At 35.0% G+C, this 22,436-nt stretch overlaps 1 protein-coding gene across 1 annotated transcript; it reads left to right on the forward strand.

The window, feature by feature from the left end:
• Positions 1 to 20,549: 20,549 nt before the first annotated feature.
• LOC148166778 (uncharacterized) lies at positions 20,550 to 21,805 on the forward strand. Its single transcript, XM_088048479.1, has 6 exons — positions 20,550 to 20,640; positions 20,697 to 20,742; positions 20,923 to 20,980; positions 21,075 to 21,161; positions 21,215 to 21,498; positions 21,685 to 21,805. Exons 1-6 carry the CDS (start codon positions 20,550 to 20,552, stop codon positions 21,803 to 21,805), a joined length of 687 nt encoding a protein of 228 aa, XP_087904605.1.
• Positions 21,806 to 22,436: the final 631 nt, after the last annotated feature.

The raw sequence follows: 22,436 nt of genomic DNA on the forward strand, positions 1-22,436 counted from the left end.
TATTTTATAGTGGTCGTCGGAAAACAATATTGTTTTTCTAAATTTTAATCTATTCCCGACCTACAACAACAAAGTTGGACGTGCTAAATAAAAACGTTTAACTCTTTTGAGTTCTTATTTCTGGAATTAACTGGAATAATCGTGGCAACCAAAATTAAACTAGCAAGACGCAATTTGCTGTTCTAATACATAAAAAGCCGGTTTAGATAATAATTTAATTGAATGTAAGTTAATCTGGCAACTAATTTGAGAATTGCTAACATTTGATTGACAGAAAAACGGTTACATTGTATAACTTTAACATAATATTAAGTATTTAATCGAAATAAATCCTCTATGATTAATGCATTTTCCGGTTCAATTTATTACAGCGAAGCCCATTGGTTTTTAAATTATTTTTCTTGGTACATTTTATTATTTATCTTTAATGTAATATAAAAAAAATCCAAGCGCAATTATTTCTATCAGAGTTTCAAAAATCGAAAGATCTTTAAACAACGGAATTATAATTCTTTGCTTATTGTTAAATGAGAGTTAACTACAATCGTAGTAATTGCAGCCTGTATAATTTACCCATTTTCCTCTTCATTTTTTTATAGCGAAGCCCGTTGGTTTTTAATTTATTTATTTTTAGTACTTCTAAGTATTTATTTATTTTTAATATAAAGTTAAAAAACATTGCCAAACGCAATTATTTATATCGATGAGAGTTTCAAAAATTAAAGAACATAAACAACGAAGTTATATTGATTTGTTAAATGTTAAATGAAAGTTAATTAGATGCCCTCGGTAATCGATGAATCTCGATTTTTTTGTGAATCTAGCTTTTCTGTGGCCATCTTTGTTTCATAGTATATTATGCATTAATTTCAAATCAAATTTCAAAGCTAGGGAATGCGAGGTTTGCAAAAAAGACGAAATTTACCGATTTTGAAAGGCGACCTAGGTCCTAATTTTGGTAAAAAATCATTGTTTTGGTACGTAACTGTGGAATTCCATGAAATGAATTGTCACAAACTCACATAAATTATCAATAGCAGTCTTTTGGCATTGTTGAATTAAAAGTTATAAATTTTCCGCGTACTGTTTGATTTTTTGTAGCGAAGCCCGTTGGTTTTTAATTTATTTTCTTTGATACTTTAATCTATAATTAAAAAAAATGTCAAGAACAATTATTATTTTTATCTATCAAAGTTTCAAATATTGAAGGACATAAACAAGTTTGCTAAATGTAAAATGCGAATTAACTAGGTGGCCCTCGAAAATCGGTAAATCTCGCTTTTTCGTGGATCTAGCTTTTCCGTGACTATATTTGTTTCATGGTATAACAAACAAAAAATCAAAGGCCACGGAAAAGCGAGGTCCACGAAAAAAACGAGATTTACCGATTTCCGAGGGCCACCTAGTTTTTCTGATAATTTATGTTACTGTATCCCGAAGAAAAAACAATTGCCGGTAAATTCAAACTTAAAAAATTGAGACATTGGGGTACATTTTCGATTTTTTACATTTTCAGAGGGTGAATTAAAACGGGGCAAGATTACAACCCTCTGACGGCTAGTGGAGGCAAACTTGATATGGGAGATTTAGCAGTGAATTTTTCTCTATTTTTGGGATCAATGCGACCCGAGTATATGCTGGATTTTTACGATAACTGTGGTGAAAAAGACGACATTACAACCCTCTTTTATTATCCCTTTTCTGTATATTTTACACCAAAGTATTGATTGTCACAATGGGAGGTTATTATTCCAAAGTCAAATTGCCATAAATTTGTAAGAAAAGTACGCGAAAACATGAAAGTTCCCATGAAATTCCAGTATTTGTCTGGTCTACTGTAAAAAAAGCCGAGTGCACGTTGTGTTGCCTCTGTTACGGCGCAACCAAAAAGCCAATCCCAAGCTAACTTCAACCACATAAGTAAATGGGCCCGTTCAGCATATTTCAAATTAATAGAAAAAACTGTATGTTTCGATAGCAAAAGGTGATCTAAAGACCTCCTGAAATTTTGAAAACCACTCATCAATTAGATCCGGAGTTATACGGCTGGGAATTTTGAAAGTTCTGAATATGTCGTGTGACGTCACACCACGGTTAATTCAGCGCGGGCAGTGGGCAATTCGCATGGTTCTGGGTGAACTAAAATCATAGCACCTAAACGGCTTAAGATAATTGGTTGAAATTTTGAGAGTTAATGTTTTTTAACTTGCTTTATTTAATTATGCAAAAAAAATATTTTATCTTGAAGTATAAGAACAAAAATAAATAAAAATACAAATACAATTTTTGAAGTTTCTTAATAATTTGTTATTAAAAATTTTCAAAAAAACATTAAAAAATAGTTAATCTGTATACGGAATGTTTCAACGTGATTTTCTCAAAAACAACAAGCGATCGGAATTTGAAATTTTGGGTATAAAAATAAGGGATACACGCACAGTAAGGCGGCGGCGGAGCGGAAAAATCTCTTTTTCCGAAAGTGACATTTTTGATAGGATGTTCTATGTATTTAACACTTTATGAGTTATAAAATTGCGGTATAATAAATAATGATTTTTGGATTTTCTATGTCTAAAATTGAGAAACTGTAAATCTGTCTCTCAATTTTGTCACTCAGACATTTGTTTTTAAAATTATTTACCAAAATCTATTTTTGATATATGCCATTTGGGCCCGATTGCAGAAACGCGGATTATATATTTAGTTTAAGACTAAAGCTTTAATCTACGATTATACGTCAAATCCGATTGCAGAATAATATTTGTTGTTTGGGGTTAAATGTAGTCCGTGACTAAAATTTAGTTCTGAACTATAGCAAGGACTAAACGAAATTTAGATTGCACAAACGACTTAATACTGGATTAAACGATATAGTCTGGGACTAAACATAATCCCACAAGTTTGATGGATTACAGGACGAACTAAATTGACACTTCTAAGTAAAATCTTTTAGGTTGTGTGGTTTTGCGACTTGGGGATGTTAAAATAATGGCAAAACAATCTTAATTAATGGAAAAGGTGACAGGCACTTTCTTATTATAGCTTTGGATGTTCAACTAAACATGATTTTTGGATGTGCGCGTATTAGGCGTTTTCAGGAATCAGACATAATAGGTGGACCACAACAGCTTATAAGCTAAGTCGCCCAAATCAAGTAGATGTGAGCTCATATTTTATAATTTTTTGAATCTAAGCAAAAATGTAGGGTGAAAACCACTGACCAAAAGAATGTTTTTTTTCGATTACAAATCAATTTAAGCATTTTATTTAAAAAACAAAAATTTACACGTACATACATATATGCCCCATTCATTAACTTATTTCTGTAACTTCGGTATTTTTTAACCGATTTCGTTCGTTTTAATAGCTTTTGAAAGAAAAAAAATCTCTAGACCACTTTTTGACCAAAGTTTTGATAAACGTATTATACAAGACCCTACACTGGAAAACCTATACAAGGTTAATAATCGAAAAACTAACTAATTACATCAAATTCTAGGCAAAAATTCTCGGTAATCGTCTGGATACAATTTTAATACGAAATGTACAATTCATCCTAATTGCAATAAGAGGACGCTTCGAAGAAATATGTTTCTAACTTTTTTCCTTTATCATAACTTTTTAAGTTTTTAGAGCGTTTGATATAGAGAAAAACTCTCTAAAATGGTGGTTTCCATAATAGAAGTAAGAGAGTCCAATTTAGTACTTGAAACATCTCAATTCAGAGCCTTTTAAAATGACAAACTCGAGAATAACCTTATTCTAAAATAATGTACAGGTTGAGATAGTAAATTATAAATAATTTTACAAATAAAAATTCATTTCTATGATTTGAAAGTCTTGTTAGGAGAAATGTATCGCTATTTTTCCAATAAATTCGGCAGTTCTTAGTAACTTCCATCATGCGGAGATTTCCAAGCAATATAAATCTTCTACTTACAGTAGTGTCACAGTTGGTATATATCCAGTTAAAACGACATTTATAACCTGTATTACAATATTTACATAAGAAATAATTTTAAATGTAGGTAATTTTTTTGTTTTCTTACCTGCAGTACCCATTATTTGGATTAATCCGTGAAGTTACATGTCAAAATGTGGTTCGTTCACAATCAAAAACGTTTTATCTTGGATTACGTAATCCCATCTATTAACCACGTTTCTGCAATAGGATCAAAATATAGTTCAGGACTAAATTTAATCCAGGATTTTATAGTCCGTTGTTTAATCAGCGTTTCTGCAATCAGCCCTTAGTATCCAATACATGTATACTTTGATTTATAAAATATTTTTACTTATTTCACCATAAATCCTCATTCTTTCATGATCGTCGTACTTTTTTTGACCTACAAAGAAGCTCCGGTTTCCTTCGTTTTTGGACTAATCAATTCCTGTTCTAAATAATACTGTGTACAAATCGTCGAATTTAGGATGAACATTGTGGGAAAAACAGTATCAAAAGAGCAAAGTTTGGAGCCTGCAAGTCCATTTCCTCAACTTTCATAAATTCGGCAGCGTGCTGATAATGACATTATATATCAGTTATCACTTTTTATACAAGCTTGTCTGATCAAATACCGGTATGAAACCATCCAAAACGGTGCTAAAAATATTGGATGCCCGATATTTCCGAGCTACAAGAAAATTATATTGCCGAAAAAAAAGTGCTATTTTTGTAATGCACTATCACAGATATTTGGGCAAGTTTGAAACAAAAATGATAGGAGTATTATGTAATGTATGTACTTATTTACGACTTCACCTGTGCCGTTAAGAATGACTAAAGTTTTTTCAATTGTGTTGTATATCTGCATTTTTGACAGTCAAATATTATGTGGTAAAACGCCGGGTTTCATTATGATTTTACCACTTTTCGTTTTTAAGAACATATAATTTTCAATATCTTCTTCTGACTGTATTAAAAAAATGTGACAATAGTCTACTGCCTTTATTTGAAACAAAATCACTTTGCCGCATAACTCGTTAACAAGTTATTCTTGTTTTTTCATTTTGAAGAAGACTGATAAATTGTGTAGCAGGTGCTATTACCGATGTGTTTCTAGTTACATTGGGAAACCACATATCTTTTGTATGGCATTTTTTAAATTCACATTATAATGCAAAATACGCTAGGCTCTCGGATATTTAAAACAACAGTAATTTGGAATCAGTAATGCTGAAATGTCTCAAATCTGACATCAGTATGGAGTGCGCCGAGTACCGTGGTGTGACGTCACGGCTAGCCACGCCCCGTTTCCCAAATCTACACTTTTGGGATTTTTTTTAAGGGTGAAAGAATTGCTGAAAAAAAAAATAATTTTTTGGGAATCGGTTATTTACGCAAAGTACTTTCAAATTATGAAATAAAAAAAAAACGCTGAACGGGCCCATTAAACAAGGACTCATAGAAAAAATTTTATTAAGTCATTGGTAAAACACATTAAGATCCAAAATCGCACAACAATCTTAATTACCATTACACATCGGTTGGGGCGAGCTAAAAGCAGGGGTGCGATTTTGGTTCTCCTAACGATAATTATCGGTACCGAGCATTTCGTTTGGTTACTTTTCGGTTTTCACCAACCGTAAAAATTGATGCGCAGTTGCCACATATTATTCGAGATGACGATAATTTCACACTTGTTTTCTACCGATCCAAAATTTTTAAAAAACATGCAAAATGGTTCGAATTGATGTTGTCTAAGGACACTACGAAGTAAATGAGTAAGTCTGCCCCATGGTCTGAACGGAACAAAACCATAAGAAAGCCTTTAGAACATTATAACCAAATATTTTCTTGACAGTTCATACCATAGAACATGTATTTCTTATCTGACTTTTGTCCAAGTCAATGTACAAGTCAATGACGTCATCCTAGTTGACAGTACTGACGCTATAGTTTTCGTTACTTACGCAGCTATTATCGGTACTGCAACAAAAAACTTCTCGGCAGCCTGAACCCAGACGAAAAGATGTTTTCGGTAGTACATAACCTCAACAGTTTGTTTACTCACTACGAAAGAAAAGCAAAATTACAAATTAACGTTTATTAACATAATTCAATTGAGAAATGCGACGATGGCTAAATGCAGGAATGTATTATATTTATTTCTAAGGTTAGTTTTTCATTATTTAGATGAAACATGAAGAACATTGTGTGTAAAAAATTAACTGGACAGCAAAGACTGATTTTTCTTTCCTTTTTGATGGATTGTTCCAAAATCTTACATTAATGTCCATACAAAGGAGTTTGCTACTTGTTTTATCTTTGGAATAATTATAAAATGGAAACATTTTTATTCAAGGCGTTGGTGTCCATTTGAAACCAAAATATTTAGAAGCCAAAGTTGCTAAGTCTAGTAAAAACCAACAACTCTGAACAGTTTCATATGCCAATTTTGTGCAAGAAAAAAATTCTACGTTCAGTTTATGAACAGTAGAACTAGCGAGGTTTGGAATTGAATTGAGAATGTGAGTGGGCAAGAGAATAAATAATCAAATAGTTACCAACAAAATAAAAGAAAATTTTTATATAATTCAAAACTTTGCAATAGAATGATAATATCAGCCTCAACGTCGTGGTTAACACTTCGATCATCTTGTATTGCATCTTTTTCAAAATTATTTATTAGAACCGCACAACAACGGTTCAATACAAGAATATATCTTAAACCTTTGAAGAATCTGCTGTGGATTAAAACAGTGTCAAAAGGTAGGACATTAACAAATAGCCAAATGAGGCATCAAGCACTTTTACTTGCGAGCGATTAGCTTTCTGATCAAAAACATTGGTAACTTCCATTTTACAGTTTGTGATCACTTGGGAAGGTGAGGCTCATTATAGATTACACCTAAATTGGTAATATGGTAATTAATTTCGTTTTTGAATTGATTTGTGAAAATATCTATAAATATTAATCTAGCCAAAAAATTCTTTAAAATTAGCACAACTATCTGAAGTGCAATTCAATTGTTCTCCTATTAGAACGATTTTTAAGTTTATCATTTGAAACAATTTTAAATTTGGGCGTTTGGGATTTCCAAATTTCTTTTTTGTGTTGTTCACTATGTATTTTTGACATGCTTCCTGGAATCTTTTTAAAGGCTAGGAGTAACCATAAGTTACCTCTTATGTAGAATACCGCATTGGGTATAATTAAACCCATAGAACAGATTAAACCAGATAAAAGTCATCACACGTCCTCCAAGAGTAGGTAAATTTATTACAATTACAAAATATTGTACGACGAAGATTACCGAGTACATCGGATCATCTGGAGATGTTCCAGTTCGCGTGAATATCGCATGTAAAATGAGTGGAACTGAAACTGAAAATGATGAGCCTCATGCGATATATTCTAAACAACAAACTGAAGTCTATTTTTTTTCAAGGGTTATAATTATAATAAGTGATCATTAATATTAAATTTATATACAAAAGTATAATAATAAATGTAGTATGATTTTAAATTTGCCAGATACAAAAGTGGTGAGGCCCAGCCTAATTTGCCTCATATTGCGAGTCGCCACTGGTGTGTGCGGAGTCAGGTCAGGTTCTCACATGACATCAAGTTATTCATTGTGTCTTTAAAAAATTCACTAAACTGAAATAGAAATGTTATCTATTATCTATTTTCTAAAATGAGATGTTTTTTACTATTCGTAGGGAAGATTGAATGTATCAACTATTACGGAGTTGCCTTTTAAACGATTCCTGACTTAACCCTTCTATTCCCCGTTCTTGCGAAAGGAATAAAATTAAGCCAAATTGCACATGTTTTAAAAAGAGTAACACACTTGACCAAACTTGAACCGGAATCGGAAGATTGGCGATAAATCCTTGTTAAAATCAAACCTGAGGAGCGAAGTTTTCGTAAATGTTAAGTAACACCCAAGAGATACTTCTCTTCGTTACTCATTACCGGCATATAACAGTTAAAAAACTATCAGGCCAACTTTTGTAACGGCGGACGTCAGAAATCGAAAAAAATACACTGCTTCGTGCGATGGTTCACAAAAACAAATATTGTTATCATTATAAAAGGCTTCTTAAAGGTTTAAATTGCAGGTTTACATGCTCTGCGACACTTGTTAGGTTAGATATTAACTTTTCAAAATACACTTGAACTTAGCGTTTAACAAAAAGATGTGGCAACAGCGCTTGACGTGTTAGGGAGAACCAAATTACCAACCTCAATGAGATCTCTGAAAAATTACTAACAAAAATATTTATTTATCGTTTGAGAGCCAAAACGGCATGCATTGTGTTAAGGCAGACTTAAGTCATAGAATACTGTCGCTCTTTTGGCAAAATTTCGTCCACGGGACCGGTAAAACAGAGAAATAAAATGGTCACGTGATGTAAACAAACGAAATGCTCGGTACCGATAATTATCGTTAGAGAACCAAAATCGCACCCCAGAAGACGGACTGAGGTTTATGAAGCTGAAGTATAGTAGCCAGCTTTTACCATGGCGTACCTGACTTTTAGAGTCGAATATTATCTTATTGCACTCATAATGTGAAGGGTGTAAACAGGCTATTGTGTCCGAAAATTAAAATTTACGACATCTTCAAGTAGGTAGAAAAATGTGGACCCGTGCCTCTTCTAGGTATTAGCGCGGGGGCTCAAGATGATTGTTGATCCCTTCACCGTGTTTTTTTTAATGACGTTGATAAGCTTTTAATTTTTGTTTATTAATTTAAATTTTAAACAAGATAATAAAATCGAGGGCTATCAAGTTTTCAAAATTTTACAATGAGATCGAAAAAATTAGCATCATTTTAATGTTGTAACGTGTATTTTACATAATTATAAGGAATTTTTTAATCACTTTTTGACATGGCAATGTAAATCAACCTTTATTGTCATTGTGACTGACATACAAAGTAAATTTCTGACACTTGCTGTGCCGTTTATAAATTTTAAGGTTAAAAAGACAAAGGACAGTTTACAATTTTTAAACATCAATCAATTTGATGTGGGAAATTTTAATTTCGCGATAGTAATTCAAAATTTAATATCAACAAGATGTCTCTGAATTTGCGAAATAAATTATAAACATTCGTTTCCTTCTCATTGTTTTTTCCCAGAACGGTACCATTTGCACTCGTATTTGACATACGCAAAATTAGATTTCTATCGCAATCCAATTTTGCTGTTTAATTAATCCACAAATAGGTAGTTTCCAGAATCTTTTGTAAGAAGTCTGTTTAACTATGTATTTGTTCTTAATTCTTTAATTTTTAGAAAAAGTGGGGACTTTAAGTCGAACATTAAAATGTCGGTAAACTAAAAGGTTTTTTTAAACAATCTATTTGGAGTGGTAATATGTATAAAGACGAACGGTAAGTATGAAAAATCATTTTGATGTTATAGTAGCCAGCTTTTACCATGGCGTACCTGACTTTTAGAGTCGAATATTATCTTATTGCACTCATAATGTGGAGGGTGTAAACAGGCTATTGTGTCCGAAAATTAAAATTTACGACATCTTCAAGTAGGTAGAAAAAGGTGGACCCGTGCCTCTTCCAGGTATTAGCTCGAGATTATTATTATTGATCCCTTCAATGTTTTCTTTTAAAAACGTTATTAAAGTTTTAATTTTTGTTTATTAATTTGAAAAACCCGAGAGACATAAATTTTTCAAACTTCTTTATTAGATTGAAGTTGATTCATGGTTGCCACATCATGAAATAGGTTGTAAAGAAAACAAAGTGAACAAAATTCGCCAAACAGTTAACATCAAAATGATTTTTCATACTTACCGGTCGTCTTTATACATATTACCACTCCAAATAGATTGTTTAAAAAAACCTTTTAGTTTAACGACATTTTAATGTTCGACTTAAAGTCCCCACTTTTCTGAAAATTAAAGAATTAAGCACAAATAGTTTAACAGACTTCTTACAAAAGATTCTGGAAACTACCTATTTGTGGATTAATTAAACAGCAAAATTGGATTGCGATAGAAATCTAATTTTGCGTATGTCAAATTCGAGTGCAAATGGTACCGTTCTGGGAAAAAACAATGAGAAGGAAACGAATGTTTATAATTTATTTCGCAAATTCAGAGACATCTTGTTGATATTAAATTTTGAATTACTATAGCGAAATTAAAATTTCCCACATCAAATTGATTGATGTTTAAAAATTGTAAACTGTCCTTTGTCTTTATAACTTTAAAATTTATAAACGGCACAGCAAGTGTCAGAAATTTACTTTGTATGTCAGTCACAATGACAATAAAGGTTGCTTTACATTGCCATGTCAAAAAGTAATTAAAAAATTCTTTATAATTATGTAAAATACACGTTCCAACATTAAAATGATGCTAATTTTTTCGATCTCATTGTAAAATTTTGAAAACTTGATAGCCCTCGATTTTTTTAACTTGTTTAAAATTTAAATTAATAAACAAAAATTAAAAGCTTATCAACGTCATTAAAAAAACACGGTGAAGGGATCAACAATCATCTTGAGCCCCCGCGCTAATACCTGGAAGCGGCACGGGTCCACATTTTTCTACCTACTAGGAGATGTCGTAAATTTTAATTTTCGGACACAATAGCCTGTTTACACCCTCCACATTATGAGTGCAATAAGATAATATTCGACTCTAAAAGTCAGGTACGCCATGGTAAAAGCTGGCTACTATAACTGTTTGGCGAATTTTGTTCACTTTGTTTTCTTTACAACCTATTTCATGATGTGGCAACCTTGGTTAGATCAATCTAATGAAGAAGTTTGAAAAATTTATGTCTCTCGGGATTTTCAAATAAATAAACAAAAATTAAAACTTTAATAACGTTTTTAAAAGAAAACATTGTAGGGATCAATAATAATAATCTCGAGCTAATACCTGGAAGAAGCACGGGTCCACCTTTTTCTACCTACTTGAAGATGTCGTAAATTTTAATTTTCGGACACAATAGCCTGTTTACACCCTCCACATTATGAGAGCAATAAGATAATATTCGACTCTAAAAGTCAGGTACGCCATGGTAAAAGCTGGCTACTATAGCAACGAGTTTAACAGATAATTCATGGCTTCGCCTTTAGTGAGAGTGGCATCGTCCCCTACTCCAAAGGCCGACAGAAGCGCAGATTTTTTAATTTTCTGTGAGGCCACTTTATAGACAATGCCTCAGGGATCTCGAGGTAAATCTTCTTCTGCAAACTTCTTCCAAGCTTTTTCCCAAACTGAATGCAGTTCTTTTTTATATCTCTCTCGGGCATTACTCATTTCCGCAAATAAAAAGTCTTTACGCGTAGGATCTTTGGTTTTGTACAATAAGTTTTTCTTACTGAGGTAGACACGTCAAAATCTGTCGATTCTATTGTTCCACCAATGTTGCCTGCAGGGAAATACCTTCCTTTTGCTTCCCAGGCCAATCAAAATTTCGTTAAGTTGAAAATAAAACTCGTCCAGCGCTTCATCAATTTTCCTTGGACAGACCAGCACTGGGAATTGGTCAAGAAGATAATCGTTTAACTTTGCTGTTTCTTCTAAAAGAGTTGTTTCATCGACTTTGCTAAGGTCCAGCTTGTAATTCTCTTTTATTCCTTCCATCGTCGAAGATAAGCTCATGTCAAAGGAAATTAGTCAGTGATCAGAATTGGTAGAGTGGTCTAAAACTTTCCAGTTGCAGATACGATTTGCTAGGTCGTAGCTGGCCAGTGAGATGTCGATGTTGCTAATGCCGTTTACCGTTTGGAACGTTGGCAAATTTCCCGCTTCGTTAAGGATTGACAAATCATGAATAAGAAAGAGCTCCTCCAAAAGATGGCTATTTTCGTCAGACCATTCGTCATACCACGCCGTTGATCTACAGTTAAAGTCGCCACAAATTAAGACTTTTTTCCCATGCAGTTCTGCAAGAATTAATTCTAAGGAATTAATGGTGTTAATAAGATCTTCTATGTTAGGAGGACTATAAACGGAGATGATGAAAACGGGGGTATTACCTGACTTATGTAACGAGATTACTGAAATTAGCGTGTTTAAAAAAGAGTCATTGATGATAAAACAGCTTAAGAATTTTTCAGATGACAAACCACCAAGCTGGATGGTGCCAAAATTCGGAATGCTGTAATTTCCATTTTAAGTTTTGTAACAATAAGGTTCCTGGACTATCGCGATGGCTATATTTTCTTCTTTTATAGTGTTCAGTGTATCCATCATAGCAGTTTTGGACCGTTTTAAGTTAGTCTGAAGGACTTTGTAGTTACTCCCCATAGGAAATGCTACATTCCACTTCATGGATTTTGCGAATGTACACTGGACACGATTTATCGTTGGTGGCGTGGTTAATTGATCTGAATTTGGCGTTGATACAGTTTATGCACCTGTGTTTAATGGGGGCAGTCTTTAGATTCATGTTCCGAAAATGTGCAAAAACCACATGAGGAGTCTGATAGGCAATGTTTTGCCACATGGCCGAATCGTTGGCATTTATAGCACTTGGTCACTCTTAAAAAACGTTCTACTTTGCATGAAATCCAATCAATGTAAAGTTAACCCTTGTTGATAAGGTATTTCCAAACTGTTGGTGAAAGTTCGATAACCCAATTCGCAAAATTCGTTTTAATTGGGCCCACCTTAAAAGCGGACGTGATCCAGTTTTCAGGTAGCTTAATTTCATCTTGCACGTTTGTAACGCTCACGACAGGCGTGAGCCCCCTTGCCGGGATAACTCGGCCAAACTAACCCCGTGGAGACGGTCGGGGTTCCCAATAACAGTGAGACAATTTTTTGAGCGCCACGAACTTACGAGTATCCCGGATTCTCTTCCCTTAAGGCGGTCAGCCGTTAGTCGTTGTTGAAGTTCGACAACGAGCTGGCAAAATGCTGGTCAATTTCCCAAAGTAAAAAATAAAAATCTAACGTAAACTAAATAACGTGTGATTTATTGACAAAAATACTAGGAGGGGCTACTCCTCAACACAATAAATCAACGTAGATTACAAATGATGAGTATACAAAAATTATGAAAATTGTTCAAAGTTGAACAGACGCGTCCTAAGATGTGAGGACCATATTACTTAGTGAAGAGCGACTAACGCAAACGCATAGGCCTATGTTTTGTTTCAGAACGCAATGGTCGATATCGTAATGACGAGAAAAATGTCTGTTCAAACTGCGATTACAAAGATAAATTAAAGTTAAGTGAATTTACGAAATAAAGAAATAAGTGATAGTGAAGTTGCGCTATACAAAAACGAGTTAGATTTAAATCAAGATATGACGATTGAATACAGAGCTTTCGGCGCACCGACGATGAGTTTTATAATGTTAAAATGGTATTTCAAACCGTGACTCCTGTTACGGCGACGGGTCTCCGATGGACGGGATATCGCTCTAGTATCCCTCAAAGGACGGATCCAAGGAGATGCGAAGTCTGGTCTCGAAGGTCTCGAAGCCTACGTACTCAAGGCGGCGGGGCGGTGTCGCAGAAAACGGGCCAAAGGGGTAACGAAGTATAACGATGATTGCGAGGGAACAAAAGAAAGCGAAGAAGAAAATAAGAAGACGAAGAAGCCTACAGAGAGAAAAGCAATTACCAAATGGGTCACACGAATGGAGATTTTAAAACTTTAAATACCTGGAGGTGTTGAGCGGCTTCACACGTGTTAGAGTGTCTCGCACAGATCCGACACGAGGTCGCTGATTCCAAATAACTATCCAAAGATTTGGAATTAGAGTGTCTTTTAGCCCTTAGATCGGGCACAATATAAGGCCGATGGTCTTGATTTTTCAACAATAAATCAAGATTTTAACAGTGAAATATAAATAATCTTTAATTAATTTCGGTTCTTTATCATAAGTCATGTCTTTTAAATTGACTAACCAAACATATTTCTTATAAAAAATATACATATGATGATTTGTAATTAAGAATGTATCAATTTCTTTATTAAAATCACATAAATTACCGAATATACCTTCGACATCGGCTTCACCTCTAGGCTGTCCTTCAGGGACGCTTTGCCTTACAGTAGGTTTAACTGTTGTAGTTGGTATTAATTTATATTTTAATCGTTCAGGTCTTCCATATAAATATTGAATTGCCCACAAATCGTCTTGAGTTAATTTTTCAATATCACCTTTATAATAGGCGTACATAATTGAATTATTATTTGCAGAATGTTCAATACCCAGTGTGTGTCCGATTTCATGTAAAAATACTGTATAAAAATTAGTTTGGCCATCAGGTGTATTGCCTGATTCACCACAATACCAATTTTCTGATTTATCAAAATGAATTCCTAGACATTCATCATTATTTGGAAGCGAGCCAAAGGATAGATGTCATTTCCACACAAGATGTTGACAGATGGATGTAAACGTAGTTCCCAATTTTGACGTAATGAAATTGGAAACTAACTTGATAAAACAGCATTTTTTTTTCAAATTTTGAAGACAATTTGCATTGAATCTAAAATAACAACTGAGATATTTTTAACACATTTATATTGAAAAAAAATTTAATTAGGGGTTGATATCACAAAACCTCACATTTACCTAAAAATTAGATTTTTAAGGCGTCGCGACTGATAGTGATATAAAACAAATTTTTGCGTCGGCTTCTAGAACTTTGTCAACTGTGAGCGTATGCAAATTTTCAAAATTTTCTCTTTAAAATTAAAGACTATTTTGGGGGTGGACACAAGTGTTGCCGAACCCTGTATAGATATCTGTAGTTTACATCTAACAGTACGATGTTATGATGACTATCCAGTTGGACATCCTACTAAAATATTCAAATCTCCTACGTATAATTCAAAATGGTATGGTTTAATAAAATGTGCAATTTTACCACCAAGAGGTTTGTATCACTCAGTTTTACCTGTTAAAAATAAAAGGAAATCTGCCGATGAAAAACTAACATTTCCATTACGTCAATTGTGTGCAAAATTAAATAATTCGTGGACCACGTCCACTCATGAGGGCCGAAGGCCGAATCAACTAGATAAATGTCCTCATACGGAATCTCAAAGAATTGTCAGAGGAACCTGGTGTACAAACGAAGTAAACAAAGCAATTGAAAAAGAATAGAAAATAATAACTATTGATGAAGTTTGGCATTTTGAACAAAAATCGAGTTATTTGTTTAAAGGATATGTTAAAAGCATTTATGAAAATAAAATTAGAGACAAGTGAATGGAGAAATGATTTTGAATCAGAAGAAGAACATAGAAAAGCCGTAGAAGAAAATCTATGTATTGAATTGGGTAAAATAGAAAATAATCCTGGAAAGAGCTGTTGCAAAATGTGCTTAAATTCCTTATGGGGTAAATTTGGTCAAAGACAAAATATGGGCGCAACAGAGTATGTTACAGATTTTATGAGATTTTATTAGACGACAGACTTGATAATATACATATTGTCACGTTGGCCGAAAAATCAAAAGTCTCGCTTGTAACAATAACAATTTTATTGTGCACTATGAACCCTCTCGTACTTCACAATTATTCACTTTACAGGACTTCCAAATACTAGACTATCCACAATCCTATCACTACTCCCCTATATACAGATATTCCCCTACCACTAGCCTAATGCTGGAGCGCTGCGAGAATATTCGGGAGTTCCGCGTATGAATCAGAATTATTCCACGAACCGCTCGCTCTAGAACAGGGCGGAACGTTCCAGCGCTGGCGCTCGAAGCTTCCAGAATCTTCTCGTAACACTGCCCCCCTCTTAGTTCTGATCGTCCCGATCAGACCAAACACCTGATTCTCCGTGATATTTACAAAGTCTATTTAGATGAACCACTTTCATCTTTGAACGGGCGCTGCGTTGGATCCGATACACCACGTCGTTGATCCTCTTGATCACCTTATACGGTCCCTCCCATGTAGATGTCAACTTCGGAGATAGGCCCTGCTTCCGTTGGAAGTTAAATAACCACACCAAATCCCCCTCGTTGAATCCTTCACGATTAGCCGTCACATTATACCTGGGCCGCATTCTGCTGTTAGCTAACTTCATCCTCTGTCGCATATGATGATGTGTTCCCAAGAGGGTCTCACCATTAGTCATACCATTAGGCATACCACCTTCCGTTCGCGTTCGAGGTCGTTCACTTGCCCCACAACCCGTACATCTCCTGCACCATCGTTCAACATCTTCACGACAGCCAATCCAGTAATACCGTTCGCGAATCTTGCTCAACGTTTTGTTCACTCCGAAATGAGCGCCTGATGTTCCGTCATGGGCCTCTCTGAGGACTCGGGAAACTTTACTCCTGGGTACTAGTAACTGCGAGGTTATCTTCTTCCCATCTGCGCTTTCCCAAGCCCTTTTCAGCACTCCATTTTCTACTAAGAGGGAGTCCCATTGCGCCCACAACGCCTTCAACTCTGGACTCTTTTCCGAGATATTTTTCCAACACGGCCTTCCGTTACCCGCTTCCTTCCACTCCAGCAGTGGCCCAATCTGTTGGTCTGCTTGTTGATCCTTTCGAAGGTTCCCAGCAGTCCAACCATCATCACAGCCCATGACTATCCTGTTTACTCGTAATGGTCCTTCGAACTTCGAGTATTGCTTGCAGTCATTGGAAAGTCTACGAGAGAGTGCGTCATCATTATTGCGTTGCCTTCCCGTCGGTTTCGACTTGTTGATGGACTTCACGGTTTTCTTTGATGTCTGAGAGGCGATCTGGCCGTTCTCGAGAACAACCCTGCAGTTACGTTCAAAATGACCTGATTTGCCCCAACGAGAGCAGGTCTGGCTAGTTCGTTGTTCCTGAGACTTCAGTAACTTCCTGAGCTCCTTGAGGATGTCATTCAGGTCCTTATTTGTGGTTGTGGCCGTAGACGTTGTCTCTTCTTTATCAACGGCTCGAATTTGTTGGCAGTCGGGAACATTCACAGAATACTTCAAAACGGCCTCCATCTCCAAAGCGCACACCAAAGCTTCTTTTGCGGTGTTGTATCTGCCAACACGCACGATCCTCTGTAACTCCGGATCCCGAATACCTTGCAGGAACGTATCCATGGCCATTCGTTCGACAAAATTTTCCGGCGCCGAAGGATAGGCCAGCAAAATAAGTCGTTTAACACTTGCCGCAAATTCCTGCAGCGATTCTCCAACCCTCTGCCGACGAGTCTTGAGCTCCCAGGCATATACTCGCTGAAGGTGTTGGTCCCCAAATCTATCTTCCAACGTCGCCACCAATTGGTCGTAGCGCTCCCTGTCTCGATCTGGAATGGTCTTTAACAAGTCGAGAGCTGCACCTCTCAATGAAACTATCAAGAATGACGATTTTTCTTCTTCCGACCATCCGTTGTGTTTAGCTGCAACTTCAAATTGCAGTTTATAGCTGTCGAATGAAGTCGACCCATCGTAAGTCGGAGGTTTCATTTCTTTCGTTGTGGTCAGGCCTGTCCTATTTGGAACTTGACGTCTTAAGCGCAGTAACTCGTCTTCCACCTGCTGTTTGAATCGCTCCAAATCTTTAACTTCTTCTTTGACGCCTCGTAGTTCCTCCTTGACGCCTCCTATGCACTCTTCTACTTCCTCTCTGACGCCTAGTCCTCCTTAACGCCTCCTAGGCACTCTTCTACCTCTTTTTGAATTTCATCGACCTTAACCATAATGGTTACGTTCATGTTTTGTTCCATGTCTTTAAGCTGGTGCAAGATTGAGGCATTCTCTGTTTGTCTCCTTTCTTCTTCTTCTAGTTTCTCCCTTTGTCTTCTTTCTTCCTCTTCTAGTTTCTCTCTTTGTCTTCTTTCTTCTAAATTCGTAATCAACTTTTGTTGTGTGTCCATTTTCGCCATCATCGCAGCCATCAATTCTTGCAGCGCCTCCATTTCTGCGGCTTGCTGTCTGGTTTGAACAGGCATAAAAATTGTCCACAATCAACAATGTCACAGTCCGGTAATATCACGAATTTTCCGATCGAAAATTCCAGAATTTCCTCACTAACAATATTGGACGGGATCCCACTTTCTGACACCAGTTGTCACGTTGGCCGAAAAATCAAAAGTCTCGCTTGTAACAATAACAATTTTATTGTGCACTATGAACCCTCTCGTACTTCACAATTATTCACTTTACAGGACTTCCAAATACTAGACTATCCACAATCCTATCACTACTCCCCTATATACAGATATTCCCCTACCACTAGCCTAATGCTGGAGCGCTGCGAGAATATTCGGGAGTTCCGCGTATGAATCAGAATTATTCCACGAACCGCTCGCTCTAGAACAGGGCGGAACGTTCCAGCGCTGGCGCTCGAAGCTTCCAGAATCTTCTCGTAACAATATCAATGAATTAATCGAAAATATGTTACAAATTGATTACAAGTATAAAGGTTGCTATCTAGAAAATGATTTCAATGCTAATATATTCATAGCTGCTTTTACAGCTGCAAATGCTAGAGAGATTGTACGAAATGTTAGACATATTAGGAGAAAGCGTGGCATATTATGATACAGATAGCATTGTATATATAGATAATGGTAAAAACACTGTTAAAAATGGTTGTCTATTGGGAGATTGGACCGATGAATTAGGTAAGGACGTATGGGTTGCTGATTGGGTATCAACAGGTCTAAAAAGTTATTGTTATAAAACTAATACAGGTAAAGTTGTTTGCAAAATTAAAGGATTCACATTAAACTGTGAATCGTCCGAAAAGATTAATTCCGATAGTATAAATAATATTTTAGAAAAGTCCAACAGAGCTGGTCCAGAGTCAAAAACGAACAAAGACAGAAAAATCAGTACACAATATAATCGAATTACCAGAGATACCAAAACTAAAGAACTTTTAAATAAAATAGAAACAAAAGAATTTGGTTTTATCTATGACAAGAGAGTTATTCTAGAAAACTTTGATACAATAACCGTTTGGATTTTAATCGTTTTCGTTGTTAATTAATAATGTATAATTTATTATATTATGTAATTGGAAAAATTTATTACTTAAACAAACCATAGTTTTGAAATTGATTAAAAACTTGTTGATAAATTGAAAGAGTTGAATGAATCAGCCAAGCTTCATGAGGCCAGGATTTCTTTTTTATATATTGACATGTTGCACATATTTGATATTCATTCTCCTATTAAAAGAATATTAGAACAAACTAAATCAAGTGTCACACTAATAATAGTAAGTATGTACCTTCTTATACATATTAACTTTTATTTCCAATGATCGTTTATTAACGAGTTTCATTATTTCTATTTTTTACAGTGTAAAACGCCCCCTACAAGTGACAGCAGAAATATTTACATATAAATCGTCACTGGTTGGTGTACGATTGTAAAGTTTTTGTGATTGTGTGTTTTGTCTTTAAGTAGTGTTTTAGATATTTATTAGGTATGGAAATCGAACTTCATTTTGGATCTGAAACTGTTACGTTTATTCACCGAACATCTACGACCGAAGAAAAGGGAAAGGCATTGGTTCGAGCCGGTCACGTCCTTAACGTTTTAGAGCGACCTTTCTCAGAATTTTCACTTATAAAGGCCAAGTACTCCGTGGAACTTGAGGTTTGTTACAACATTTTTTGGTTACTGACATTCTAAAGAAGGTATGTTGTAGGTTAACAAAGAACGGCTTTTTTCCAAAAGTTCTAGGATTCCGCAAGAGTTAGTTATTAAACCATCACTAGAACATAACAATCAGATATAAATAATATGAATCCACATGGAGTTATTCCAATTAAAAATTTGACAGAAAAAGTGCCTTTGTAATGTGAATAAGTATAAATGCAAAGATCTACAGTTCCTGGTTGTTGAATTCGTATTTCTGAACAGTCAATGATAACACCACAATTGGGCTGTTTGATTTTAAAAACTTCTGGCAGTGTTCTTGACACAATTTCTCTGCTAGGCCAAAAAACATAATTTTTTATCTTCTGTGCTAGTTTCTTCAATAGTGCGATGAATATTCTTTGAATAGTATATGAACTCCAAACAACACTTCAACTGCAGAATAGGAAACTCCAAGTTTCGTTTTCATTAAAAATATTAATAACTTATCTTTAAGACAAATTTTGTTATTTCCACTTAGTAATGACAAAATATGTGTAAACATTTCAAGCTAGTTATCTGTTCATCAGTTTTTGTAGAAGAAAAACCATGACAGCCTGCACATACATCTTCTTCCTTATTTGGACCAATGCATTTATCTACGTAACTTTTGAAATTGTTATTTACAGGTATGTTGCATGATGTTGCAATTTCATTATTACCATAATATTCACATTCAAATAAAAACGATTTTTCAATATCATTAGATTTGAATTGAGTACTTGAATTTACAAATTTTGGAACATTAATCGTTACATTACTATGCTGACTGCAAATTCTCGAATAGGGTTTGGGTTCCCAAGCGCATTTGCTGTTAAACCTATAAATGTTAACAATTATTGAAGTTTGTTGAACTGGTCTTTTCAAAATTTCTCTTACGTATTTCTCTTAACGGCATTTATCCATTGTTTTCGCCGGTTTTGTTCATGTGGTCTGTACGGAAAACTATAAAATGTGTTTTTATCGGTATTTGAATAATTGTTGTGACATTACACTATGCAACATTTGTACACATCCGGAGCCTTTTTTCGTTGGCTGCATTGTACGAATTTAACTATTTGTTGTTTAAATACAACACTGTTGGGTTGTAAACAACTTTAACCTGTACAAAAATAATCTTGTGTATATGTAAAACGAGAACAGTTTTGCCGGACGAGGGCGCCACCGGCGTTTATGCGCTCTGCCAATGGTATATCCGGTTTAGAGATTGGGAGATTTCGACAGTTGACATATAGGTTGGTAGCAAATTATGCTACAAAATACACTAAAACACTAAATTCACGCGAAATGGGTTGACAGGGTTGTCAGTAACTGGGGTTATTTTGTTATTTTAATTTTCGCGCGTATGGTACACTTTTTTTTGATTTAGTGACTTTTCTATCATTCAAACGCTCGAACTACAGTTAACAGATTATTTTTGCAAACTGGCAACTGCAAAAAAATTTGCATTTCCCCATAAAGCGCCCTCTCTTAATCTTCATAATTACTACATGATACCATGTTTTTAGCCCGAGCTGACAGACCCTGAGCATAACCTATGCGCTATACGCTGTTGGTTGTTCTCGTGTGCAGTGGGGAAGAGTTTTTCTTATAAAACAAAAAAGCAGGGTACGTTCCTCTCTTGTTAATATTTTTAGTAAAATCTGTTTTCTTTCGAATAGATGGTCAGACTAAAACAACGAGTGGCCGAGATGAGTGTGTTCAAAAATCTCACGATCAGGTTCGATGGTTTTCCAGAGACGGATGTATGGATGTCGATTCTAAAAACTGCCGTCGCGTTTAACTCGTTCAATGCGATTTACGATGGATTTTACTATAAGGATGAAATAATTGTGATTAGCTGCATAGATGGAGACCAATTACGCGTTCAACTCAGAAATAAGAAACTTGTGATCCTAAAGTTTGGGTCTCCAGAAGCAATGGAGGCTTTTTGCAGAAGTGTTAAGTAAGAAAAATTTCTCTACTATTTAATTTATAAGTCTTAAAGTTGTTTAAAAGACCACAAGGAAAAAATTATTTATTAAAAAAATAGATGTGAATTTAAAGTAGCATTATAGTATTAAAAATAACATCTTGCGTTTGTATATTGTAAAACCCACACGATACAATACAAACTGTATTGTTTTTACAGTTACACGACAGGGATTGAAGCACCATGTCCCTCGCCAGCATGTTCGGGGACACCATCTCCCCCAAAGAGTCCAGCATCATCCATAACAACTGTTTTTTCGTCAACATTAAGCTCAGAATAAAAAAAAAATAAGGACTAGATAATATTTTATTATTATTATTATAGAGGAATCACAATAACAAACGTATCGCCCAGCAAAAAGTGACCCAACAAAAAAATAACAAGGCAAAAAGGCGAATTTTAAGTGTTTTCAAAGGTGAATTTGTTTGCCTGAAACCGTATTCATTTTTGTGCTGAAGTGGCCCGTCAGAAAAACAGGGTAGCTTTCTTAAAATTTTAACTTAAAAGTAAGTACTTTGAGCAACATAGTATATTTGCCAAAAAAATGATGTGTGCTGAGGGGGCCTAACAGGAAAAAAGTCTTTAACACAAGGTAAAATTCCTAATTTTAAGTATTTTTTAAAGAGAAATTTGTTTGGACAAAACCGTATTCACGTTTTATAAAACAAGATATATTTCTTAAAATTTTGACTTTTTTGAAAGGGTACGTTTGGAAAAACCGGGCAAATTTCTCAAAAATCTATCAATTTTCGTTTAAAATGGTTATCTAGATGAGTTTGAGATGAGAATATCTGCTTTTTAAATATACCTTTAAAATTAGGACAAAATGACTAAAAACACAAAGTGTTCTGAAGGGCATGTGGCCCAATACATTTTTGTTCTGAAGTAGCCCAACAGAAAAAAACAGGGTA

Source organism: Gnatocerus cornutus, unplaced genomic scaffold (genome assembly GCF_029298725.1).
Source record: "Gnatocerus cornutus isolate USDA-ARS CGAHR unplaced genomic scaffold, icGnaCorn1.1 Chromosome13, whole genome shotgun sequence".
Lineage (NCBI taxonomy): Eukaryota > Metazoa > Arthropoda > Insecta > Coleoptera > Tenebrionidae > Gnatocerus > Gnatocerus cornutus.

What these genes read in the sequence shown, in the direction of transcription:
- LOC148166778 (XM_088048479.1), top strand. Translation starts at nt 20,550, where the DNA reads ATGCAACATTTGTACACATCCGGAGCCTTTTTTCGTTGGCTGCATTGT. An exon ending in GTTTATGCGCTCTGCCAATG is followed by an intron (nt 20,743 to 20,922) that starts GTATATCCGGTT and finishes TTTTTGATTTAG; the next exon opens with TGACTTTTCTATCATTCAAA. An exon ending in GCTTTTTGCAGAAGTGTTAA is followed by an intron (nt 21,499 to 21,684) that starts GTAAGAAAAATT and finishes TTGTTTTTACAG; the next exon opens with TTACACGACAGGGATTGAAG.